Here is a 12,299-nt window from a genome sequence, read left to right on the forward strand (position 1 = left end):
AGTTAAGTACTTTGTTTCTTGTAGGTATTGCAGGAACCCCAGTGACTTTTAATGAAAATGGAGATGCTCCAGGCCGCTATGACATCTATCAGTACCAGATCAAGAATGCTACGCCTGAGTATAAAGTTATTGGGCACTGGTCAGATCATCTAAACTTAAAAGTAAGTAGATTTGTTGCGTTTAGATATCTGAACATTTCTAGGGGTTAACATTCTGTCTTTTCAACTTCACAATTTTAAGTAAGAAGCACAGCTGGACTCAGGAAACTATAAATCAAGAAAATTGATCAAAATGGGCTTTTTAAAATTCAGGCTATCTTTATATAGATATCAAAGAGGGATCATACAGAACAAGATTTAAGTTTAGCTCTAGCACTGCTATATGATCTCATTCAGTAATAACAATCCAATGTACACCATTTCTAACTACATTTTTAAGGGTAGGATGCAAAACATATTGCAATTGGAAGTATCACCAAACAAACATAAACTTTAAAGATTCAGTCCCAGGGACAAATAAATGTAACATATTTGCTTTTCCCCATTTGTTTTAAATCACTAAAGGTACTCATCGTTGATCTCAAACCATTCCAGGTGATACATTTCAATATTTAAATTAAAATTCAACAAGTGAAACTTAGATAAAGAATTTTGATATTTTATGCAAACCCTTGTTTCTCTTTTAATGAGCAAATATTCAGAATTGGCTCAGTAGCTGTGCACAATAAAATCAAATTATATAGCAAATGAAGTGGGAGTTACAATAAACCAGACAATGTGTGCATACAGCTTTGAAATAACCTTAAGAGGGAGAAAAAGATAAATAGATTAAGCAGCAACAATGAGAGATGGCACAGTACAGAGCTTGAACTGTTTAGTGTAGTTTAGCAAGGTCATTGTGAGTGGGCACAGAAAAGCCTACAGCAGGAAAATTGCAAAACTCAAGGGTTTGTCTTAGGAGAGGAAGAATTTCTACAGGTGTTCAAAAACAAATCATTCTGCTTCAGGAGAAACTAGGGCAGGAAGAGCTGTAAATAAGGAGTAACACACATACTAACTGGATACATTATTGATCAAAAGCAACCATTTTGTGCTCCTTGGGTAGGACATTTAGCCCAGTCTCTTGCTCTGACCCAGCCTTAGGTAGGTGGCTGAGTTTCTTGCTTTCTCCCTCTCTCTCTCTGCTGCAGATGGAACGCCTGCATTGGCCTGGGGGAGGCAATCGTTTGCCCACTTCCATATGCAGCCAGCCATGCAAACCAGGTGAAAGGAAGAAGTTGGTGAAGGGCATCCCATGCTGCTGGCACTGTGAGCGCTGTGATGGATACCAATATCAGCACGATGAGTTCCATTGCAAGGTGTGCCGTCTCAGTGAGCGCCCCAATGAGAACCACACTGGCTGCATCCCCATCCCCATTGTTAAACTTGAGTGGAGCTCTCCTTGGGCTGTGGTTCCAGTTTTTATTGCCATTATAGGCATCATTGCCACCCTCTTTGTGGTGGTGACATTTGTGCGCTACAACGACACACCTATTGTCAAGGCCTCAGGGCGGGAACTAAGCTATGTGCTGCTGACGGGTATCTTTCTTTGCTATGCCACCACCTTCCTGATGATTGCTGAGCCTGACTTGGGCACCTGCTCCTTGCGGCGTGTCTTTCTGGGCCTGGGCATGAGCATCAGTTATGCTGCCTTGCTGACCAAAACCAATCGCATCTATCGCATTTTTGAGCAGGGCAAGAAGTCGGTTAGTGCTCCACGCTTTATCAGCCCTGCTTCCCAGCTGGTCATCACCTTCAGCCTCATATCTCTGCAACTCCTAGGGGTCTGTATCTGGTTCATTGTGGACCCTTCACACTCTGTCATCGACTATGAGGACCAGCGGACTACAGACCCCCGCTTTGCCCGGGGAGTCCTTAAGTGTGACATTTCTGACCTATCCCTCATCTGTTTGCTTGGATACAGCATGCTGCTCATGGTAACCTGCACTGTGTATGCTATAAAGACCCGTGGGGTTCCTGAGACCTTTAATGAAGCCAAGCCCATTGGGTTTACCATGTACACTACTTGCATTGTGTGGTTAGCCTTCATTCCTATCTTCTTTGGAACATCACAGTCAGCAGAGAAGGTAATGGGCATGAGAGGGCAGAGGTGGGGAGGACAAGTAAATCTTCCAATCTGTTCCAGGTCCTCCAGTGGTGAAATGCACCTGGCATTTTTCAATCTGCAGATTTTTGCATTGACCTGATAACTTGATAGCATTCAAGGACTATTGAAATTCTAGTTTTTTTGCTTTGGGGATTTCCTTTTTTTTTTTTTAACTATGTTGATTTTTCATCATATGCACAACTTACCTTGGTTTTTTTTCCTGGATTACTCTTCTCTTTTTCTTTTCTTCTGTTCTGCATTCTCTTGCACTTGTCACATTATTTTGGTTTCTTCTTTTCTTCTGTTACACTCCCCTCCCCCATTCCTCAGCAATTCTTGGTTTTGGAAGACAGGTATAATTGTCTATGGAATATACATTATATTACAAAATGTGTGGGGATTGTATCATACTTGAAAATCAAAGATTGCAAGGAGGAAGAGGTAAAAAAGGAGGCCCTCCTTCCACAAACCTTTCAACGAATTTTCAAATGCTTTGGTGTTATTGAAGTATGGTTTTCAGACAGTGGCAACCTCAAGCTGTCAAATGCAGAATAATGCAAGATGAGCAAACAAGTGCATATATGTCATAAATTTGTAATGCAAAATTGTCTGCTATCTTTATAATGAGCGTAAAGAGGCATACACACTAGGAAATAATCATTTTTTTATTCTAACAAGGTTATATAGTGGTAAATAGATTGAGAGATATTTTTTAAAAATTTTCTCTGGAGTTCTAACGACTATATTTTTATTCCTTGTGTAATTTTGATTTCTACTTTGGTTACTCTCACTTTTGAAGGTGCAGATAGAAACATAGAAAAATAAAAAAAAGTGGTGGCAGAAAGAGACCTAGTGGTCCCATCGAGTCTGACTTTTAAGCGTTTTTCTTTTTAATCAAATAATTAATTTATTATTTTTGAATTATTGTTTTTGTTTTTTTGTTTTTTTATTTTTATTTTTGTCAGATGATGCACATCTGTGTTTATCCGAAGCATGTTTATATTCAGTTAGTGATGGTTGACCCACTACCTCTGCTGGAAGTTGGTCCCAAGCTTTCGGTATTCTTTCTGTGAAGTAATACCTTCTAACATTACTTTTGAACTTCCTCCTCTCAGTTTGAGGTTATGACTCTGTGTTCTTGATTTTTGTTTAATATTGAAAATAATGCCTTCTAGAACCTTATTCACACCCTTAATATAAAGGTTTCAGTTATGTCATGCCCCCCCTTCCCTTCTGTCCTCCAGGCTATACATATTTAGTTCCCTCAGTCTCTCCTGATATGTTTTGTTCCTCAGACCTGGCATCATTTTTGATAACAGGATAGTTCATCATGATGGAACAATTAAACCCTTTCCCGAAACTATTCTCTCTCTCTCTCTCTCTCTCTCCCTCCCTCTCTCTCTCTCTCTCTCTCTCTCTCTCTCTCTCTCTCTCTCTCTCTCTCTCTCTCTCTCTCTCTCTCTCTCTCTCTCTCTCTCTCTCTCTCTTTCTTTTACAGCTGGTAGTTATAATTACAGCAGTTATAACTATCTATAATAGTTAAAAAATCAAGCATCACATGAGAAAATGATGATAATATTCTACAATATTATCTGCAAAATGTCAATCTCCTGTCCTGGATCCTCAATTTGAGCGAAGTATGACTAAGTGAAAATCAAATGCCTTCAGGCTTCACTGCGTTCATAACAATTCTGGCATGTTCGTAATCAACATATCTGACTCCCAAAACACCATTTTAGTTGAACATAACCAATTTTCTATCAATAGAACATGGCCTCTTGACCATGGTTTACATTTTTTTAAAACCTCTTGACCATGATTTACATTTTCTTAACTAAAAAGTATCAAGGCCCAAAGAAATCTGAAAACTGAAATGACAGTACTCTAATGTTTCATAAACGTGTCTCATAAAACAGAACCCTCCCAGTATGTTTGATAAAGTGTGTGAGATCTCAGATCATGACTTTCCTTGTGCTTTATAGTTGTTAATAAATGTACTCACTCAAAAGTCATTAATCTAATTTATAAACAACAACACTCTGTTTTTCCCAGTTTACCTACTAGTGTCACATTAATTTACTACATAGGCTTCTTATACTATCCTACAGTTATTACCGGTATCAGTACTATCACTTGAAAAATATCTGCCTTAGTGGATAGAGAAGAGCATCCATTCACTCATTCATCCTTCAGGGTATTTCCTCTCTCAGCTGGAATGTTGCTGGGATTTTAATTAATGCTTGAGGAGTTTAGCAACACAGCGTTGTTATGACTGATTGCCTTTCCATGAAAGATGTGGTATATCTTGCAGCAGCCAGACTCCCAAAGAAAATAATGCCATTATTTTGATCCTAAGCTCTCTAGGGCCCTCTCTTCCCTGCCAGATCAGGTTGTGTTAGAATGTGACCCATTAGCTAATCAAATAGTAAACACTACCTGCCAGGCAGTAGGGGTCTGTGAAGCTGGAATCCCAGTTGGTGTAGACTAGAACAGTGAAATGCCAGAAATACAATGCCTATTTGGATGAGATTTTGTTCCTCCATGCTCTGTTAGCATCACAGGAAAAGACATTATTTGGGGTCCTGAGCATTCCTGACCTCGCATCTCTCAACAGCTGTACAACTGCAAGTTTATTAAGGAGGATGTGGAAACAATCCATCAATTATGCATGCCATGCAAACTTTATAGGGAGAGGATTTTTCTCTCTGACATGACTGCAAATTGTCTTGCGCTGGTGCCTTATGCTACACGTTCCTTTAATAAGGCCTTGTTGATTTGTTAAGTATAATAAAATAAAAGGTATTATATTATGATTAATGAGATGAGGAGTTTTACAGCTACCAACCTGTTTTCTTTACAATTATGTGGCTCTTCCTGTTTTGATTTTTTTTAAAAAAATATATAGAGAGATTTTTTCCTTGATAGTAACCATGACTTTTGCTGTTATTTATTTTTGCTCCTGTGGATCTGGTGTACGGAAAGAATTTTCAAACTTTTTCAGACCATGGAACCTGTAGGAAAATTGAATGATTTTTCCCCCCTTAGACTCTCAGAGAATTCCCTCAAATTCTTGTTGAACTCTAGGATTCTGCAGAACACAATTTGAAAAACCTTAAGACAGAGACCCTTAATCAGATAGAAGCTTTTCTCTCTGCTAATACTCTCTTATTTTTATTTATTAATTAATGAAATATGTTTGCTGCCCATCTTGCCACAAGATGACTCTGGGTAGCTTACAACATTAAATTTAAAAGTTCTTTTTCTGTTTGGAAGGATTTACTATTGGAGCTTTTACGTATCAATATGCCCATGATCAGGATTGAAAAAAAAGGTATACTTCCTAATTTATTAGTTTCTGAAAGGAAACTTTTATATTTATTTTCATGTTAAAATTTTCTTGTCAAGCTCAAGTACATCAGCAGGAACTGAGTGACAATCAACACTGTAGTTGTTTTCATTTTTCCTCAGTCTTATGTTCATTTCACCTCATTTCTGCCTCAATTTGCAATTTCTTTTCTTAAGGAAAAAAGGCCTTCATAAAAATGCATATGTTACTTGTGTGCATTTCTCAAACTATGCACATTTTTGAACTTTTGCAAACATGGCCCGATTAATAATGCATTTTGGTACTTGTCTTTTTATGGATACATCTAGTATGTGTTCCTGCAGTATCCACACTTTCTGCATTAAAATGCAAACTGAGTTAATGTCTTTCTGATTCATAGTGAGAATCTACATACTGGCAGGGACACTTTGATAGACACCTAAAACCTATGTCAGCTGCCATCATCTTTGTTGCTGTAGGATCAGGCATATGCATAACCCTATTGTATGTTATAGCAGGGCATAGAAATGGTAAGGAACTGGTTATAATGCGGATTCCATTCTGTTCTCTTACTCAGCCGGTTGCTCTTTCTAGCAATGAAACTCATGATTACAGAGCCTTCTTTCACAATTCTTGGAGTCATGTTTAAGCTACTTCTGAATACAGCAATGGTAAACAGCTAAGTTTCACAACTGATTTCCTGACCTAGATTTCATTCTGTTTTGGCTCCCCATCTGGTAGGACCGTCTACATTTCATTTGCTCCTCATGGCTGCTGCCAAGGTCTGAAACAGTCAGCTTCGGCTGAGCAGCAACCCAGACCTATCTGATATGTTTGCTTAGGTTTTAATAGAAAAACTCTTGCAGCACTTCACGTAGCTAGCATCAGCAAAAATACATGTCATATCTCTCAACCTTTAATTATCCTGGCAAACAGAGGTATGGTAGGGGCACTGCTGGGTCTACGTATGGGGAGGAGAATGTGTCCATTCAAATTGTATAGCATCATCCTGGGAACCTTTACCTTTTTATCCTATATGTATTATTATATGCATACATGTGTGGAAGAAAGTATTTTTGGTATCTACAGAATCCTTGAGTTAGCATCAGATTTAGTCAATTGTTCATGTAGAAAAAAAATCTTATAATTGGTTGGCATATAGTAGTAAACATATAGAAAAATCTGGCTCGTGCTCCAGAAAATATGAAGCAGTCATTTTGTACTCTTTCCCAATCACCATTCAGGTCTCTTGGCTTGTATTTGACTTATTTATTTATTATTTGACCTATTATCTTTACTACTATTACCAATCACTTTTTAAAAAATGAGTCCAACCCAAATCTCCAAAGACTGAATGAATAAATGTTTAAAAAGCTTTAGAAGCTGTTAATAAAAAAACAAAAAAGTCCTAGAATTGATCAAAAGGCAAAGTTCCTCCTCCTCCTCCTCCTCCTCCTCCTCCTGAACCCCAATAAATGTATGGTACCCTTTTGATACCATAGAACACAGTCTGAAACCCCTGATGTTTAAAGAGGCCTTATTCTTATGGATAGAGGTCTTGAGTGGCACGTGGATTTTTAATGCACATTTGAAGCTGAAGAATGATGAAGGAAATAAATGCAGCATCACCACAAAGTCCTTTATAATAACTTCTGGTTAGTAGCACCACATAATTAGCTGCCCATTGCTTTTTTCTGGCCAGGCTCTGAATCTTCCCTCAAATTAATTCCAAGTAAATTTGGAGCTGTGCCCAAAATTAAACGTGTAAATCAAATTGCAATGTTTCTTTTGGAGAGAATACCATAAGGTCAAATTGGAGCATTATTAAATTTTGGAATCAGTTCCAATCACTATACAGTAGGGTTCAGCAACTAAGCCATATCAAAGTACAGGAGTATAACTAGTCTCAAGTTAAGAATGAAAAGAAATGTAGTAAGCTTTCTGTTCTGATGAAATGGCAGTGAAGAAACTAACAAGAAAGCAGGGTGTTTTTTTAAAGAGATTACTTCCTGAAATGAAAGCTTCCTTAAAGTCACTTTAATATGTTTGGTATAGTGTGGGTAATAAAGATGGAAATTATAATGACTGTAGATTATGTGCAAGGTTGCTCACCTTCTTGCTGCAACTTGTGATGGAATAATTTAGGGTTGCTGAAAACTAGCTGTCAAGTTGCAGTTGAAAAAGGGGCTTTAGCTCATTTGGAGGATTTGTAATATGCAGTTTCCTTTTTCTATTCCATTGCTAACAAGCTGATTAGAAGCCTTTGTAGTAATTCACCTAGCTCTCTTGAGACCTCATACACGACACCTAATAATGAAGAGAGTTCCTGTTTTTTATTTAAGACAAATTCCCAGGAGCTGGAATGTGTAACCAACAAGGTCTTTTCTTTCCCTAGGCAAGACTGGCCCAACAAATTTTGAGGCTTAAATGCACAAAATGAAACACCCATATATCGAAAGGCCAATTATACAAATAATTGAATCTTAATTCCAATTTATCTCTCCTTTAAATTTCAAAAATCAAAATACAGGTAGTCCTCAATATAGAATCACAACTGAGCCCCAAATTTCTGTTGCTTAGTGAGACATTTGTTAATTGAGCTTTGCCCCATTTTACAGCCTGTCTTGCCGCCACTGTTGTTAAGTCAATCACTGCACTTGTTAAGTTAGTAACACGATTGTTAAATGAATCTGGCTTCCCCACTGACTCTGCTCGTCAGAAGGTTGCAAATGGTGATCACATGAAGATGGGACACGGCAACCGCCATAAATGAGAACCAGTTGTCAAGCATCACATTTTTGATCTTATAATCATGGGGATACTGCAACAGTGGTAAATGTGAAAAATGGTCATAAGTCACTTTTTTTCCAGTGCTGTTGAGACTTTGAATGGTCACTAAATGAAGCTGATATCTTAGAAATTCATCTAGGTTTAGATTTATACATGTTCAGTATGAGTAAAGAAAATATGCTACTCAGATGTTTGACCCATGTAGATGATTGTTGTGTGCTGGGTAGTTTAGATTTCACTGGAGATATAGGACAGATGATTGCCCTATTTTGTCCCCCAAGCTCTTGTTTCCCAATAGTTGAAGTTGGATAGTCAACAGTATGACTTAATGTACTGGACTTTATTTAGAGAGATCCAGTTTCAGGTCAACATGGAAGCAGATGATGTTGGATCAGTCTTTTATTCCCCAGCACAATCTATCTCCTGAATTTCTTGTAAAGTTAAAAGGAAGGGAAAGGTGAGAAGCTCGTATTAAAATAAATGTCCATAACTTTTAAAATGCAATAATAATAATAATAATAATAATAATAATAATAATAATAATAATAATAATAATAATAATAATAATAATAATAATAATAATAATAATAATAATTTTATTTATATACCGCCCTTCTCCCGAAGGACTCAGGGCGGTGAACAGGGCAGATATATAAAAAATACAAAAATACAAAAGTTAAAAGAAAATTAAACATATGCCCGACTAAAAACAGTAAATACAGATATTAAAAATGACCATAAAAACCCAACCCATACCCCATCAGGCCAGGCTGGCTTGTTCAAATAAGAGTGTCTTCAGCTCGCGACGGAAGGAGCGAAGGTCGGGCGCCATCCGGAGCTCAACCGGCAACCGATTCCATAGCTCCGGGGCCCCCACAGAGAAGGACCTCCCCCTGGGGGCCACCAATTGACATTCTCTGATCGGTGGCACCCTGAGGAGACCCTCTCTGTGGGAGCGCACAGGGCGGAGGGAAGTTGATGCCTTTAAAGTACCACTTCAAAAAGTCGGTAAAATACAAAATGTCACAAAAAATAAATTTGCCTTCTCTTGAGCTTTTTCATGGCAATTTGAATAGTTTTGAGATATTATTTAAAGATGCTCTAATTACTTTTGTTGCAAAATATCAGCAATGTAGCCAAAGGTAAAAAGGTAAAGGTTCCCCCGCACATGCGTGCTAGTCGTTTCCGACTCTAGGGGCCGGTGCTCATCTCCGTTTCAAAGCCGAAGAGCCAGCGCTTGTCCGAGGACGTCTCCGTGGTCATGTGGCCGGCATGACTAGACGCCAAAGGCGCACGGAACGCTGTTACCTTCCCACCGTAGTGGTCCCTATTTTTCTACTTGCATTTTTACGTGCTTTCGAACTGCTAGGTTGGCAGAAGCTGGGGCGAGTAACAGGCGCTCACTCTGTTACGCGGCACTCGGGATTCGACCCGCCAAACTGCCGACCTTCCGATCGACAAGCTCAGCGTCCTAACCCACTGAGCCACCGCGTCCCCTTCATGTAGCCAAAAGGTTTAGGTAAATTTTGAATACAATTTTTTGAGGCACTAAACTGTTATTTAGTTGCAAAATGACAGCCTGGGCATATTTATAATTTACTGTTTAATCTGGTCCTGTTCTGGGTTTGTGACAATTTAAGTCTAAATTGGCTGAAGAAAAGCGTGCCTGGACTGAGCACTTTGGCCACAGCTTACAAGATATCATTCTCCTGTGGGCTATTCCATGGCTGCAGTTTACCCTCCCACCTGTCACTTCATGAAAACAATACACAAACAAACACACACACATATAGTCACCTTGTGGCAAACAAATTTAATAAATAAAGTAATTTTAAACTTTGATACAAACAATTAAATTTTGGGTGACATACAGGTAATCCTTGACTTATGACTTACCAACTGAACCCAAAATTTATGTTGCTAAATGAGACATTTGTTAAGTGAATTCTGCCCCATTTTACAACTTTCTTGCCACTGTTAAGTCTACCGTATCACTGCAGGTGTTAATAACACAATTGGTAAGTGAATCTGACTTCCCCTTTGACTTTGCTTGTCACAAGGTCGCAAAGGGTGTTCACATGACCTTGGGACACTGCAACCATCATAAACATGAGTCAGTTGCCAAATGTTTGAATTTTGATCACATGACCATGATCACATGACCAGTTCTTGAGACATTAAACCTTGGAGATGCTGCAATAGTTGTAAGTGTGAAAAGAGGTCATACTGTTCTATGTCGAGGACTACCTGTACACATGTAATAAATTATCGTTTGTTACATAGTTAACCAGATATTTAGACAGTAGAGCTGCGTGTTGTAACGACGGTGATTTTGTCAATGCTGATGGTGCTCAAATGGTGATCCAGTTGTTTTGGGATTGTACTATCTCTGCTTTCTTTTGTTGCAGTCCTTCTACTTCTATTTGCAGGACTCTGTTTATTATTATTATAGCAACAAAGGCAGGCATAGCAACCAAAACTAAAAAAAAATGAAATAAAATAATAATAATTTTTTTCCTTCTGCCCATTTTGTATTCTAATAATAATGAAAAAGCATGTTTTTTATAACCTTTTAGATCATCTTATTGCTTCAGTATTACCTCAGATGATGGCACATTCTTTCCTCTGCAAAACATCTAACAAACTGCTGAGGTGAGCTTGTAAGAAAATAAAGTGCCAAAATGGTCAAGTACACTTGAGGCAACATAAAATGAAAAACTTAACTTTCAAATAGTGTCAGGAAAATGCTGTGGAAGGTTGAATTTGTGATGAGAGGGAGATGAGTAATGGTGGGTGTTGCTTGCTTCTACCTTCAAAAGGATTGATGTCCTATTGTAGCAATCAGGTAACTTGGCAGTGTGGATAAGCCCACTAATTAAGGTAAAAGCAGACTTCTTTCCAAAAGAATTGTAAGTAAAAAAAGAATTCTAGTAAATCTGACTGCAGCCCTAGTAAATTCCTATTAAATTTAACATTCTCAGCCTAGTAGGCTATAGTAGTAAAGTGTTGGAAAGGTTCAAGTTCAAATCCATCATAGACTCAGGGTGACTTTGGCCTGTTACTCTTTCTCAGCCCAATCTACCTGATGGGGTTGTAGTGGTAATACAGTAGTGAATCTGTATTACCACTACTTCCCCACATAAACTGCCTTGTGCTCCTGGAGGAAAGGCAAAGGATAAATATAGCAAAAATTAAGGGGAAATGCTATGGATCCTGCATGAAAATAAGCATAGCAGCTCTTTGCTATTTATTGAAGGAGTCAGATTTTTCTGCAGAGACCTGGAAAAAAAAGTTGATGTTTTAACTGCCTTACTTATGGACTTCTTTCAAATAATTTTCAATTTGTAAATTTCATATCCTCTCCTCTGTGCCCCTCTTTCCATATAAGTGACTCCTTATTTGTATAGAGAACCAAATGATTACAAAAACCATTTTCAGTAGAAATTGTAATCTTCTGTCATTGGAATAGTCAACTGTATTTACATTTTCATAACAGGTAGATGTACTGGTAATAGAAAAAGGTAATATAGATTTTATGGAAATTAAAATACATCCCTACTATTGTGCTAATGTATGGATATTAAGAAGATAAGGTATCAACTGAACCAATCATGTGAAGGAAATCTAACAGCAGGAACCAGTTAGACAATAAGAATAATTATTAACTAAGGGACAGAAGCTTTGTTAAAGAAAGATATGTCATAAATATCTTGAAATAAAGAAGAGAATGAGGGACATCATACTTTTTCTTAACAAGGAAATGATTTGCTTCTTTGGGTAAAATGCCTGTATTTAGAATATGTGGAAATGCAACATCTTGGAGTATACTAATAATTATTTTAATTAATGGTGGATTGAATCAGATTCCTGTTATTTATGGGAATAGTTATTGGTTCAAGGAGAAACAAAATTCTGTTTGTGATCACCTGATCCTGTATGACATACTATTTTCTTTCTGCCTGAACTTTATTAGAATTTCAGTCATCAAACATTTTAAGTAGCTGCATCTTGAGGTTTGACTGTTTCTTTATGATCAGAG

General features: G+C 37.8%; 1 protein-coding gene across 1 annotated transcript in view; it reads left to right on the top strand.

Moving 5' to 3' along the window:
- GRM4 (glutamate metabotropic receptor 4) overlaps positions 1-12,299 on the top strand; it is a gene marked incomplete at both ends in the record, with an annotated part of 317,553 nt that overhangs the window by 272,541 nt on the left and 32,713 nt on the right. The window contains 2 exons of the mRNA XM_081325074.1: positions 25-161; positions 1,190-2,125. Of these exons, the coding sequence (XP_081181200.1) occupies positions 25-161; positions 1,190-2,125 (1,073 nt within the window). The remainder of the gene's footprint in view (positions 1-24; positions 162-1,189; positions 2,126-12,299) is intronic.

Source organism: Vipera berus, assembly GCF_964194415.1.
Source record: "Vipera berus genome assembly, chromosome: 3".
In the NCBI taxonomy this organism is placed as follows: Eukaryota; Metazoa; Chordata; class Lepidosauria; order Squamata; family Viperidae; genus Vipera; species Vipera berus.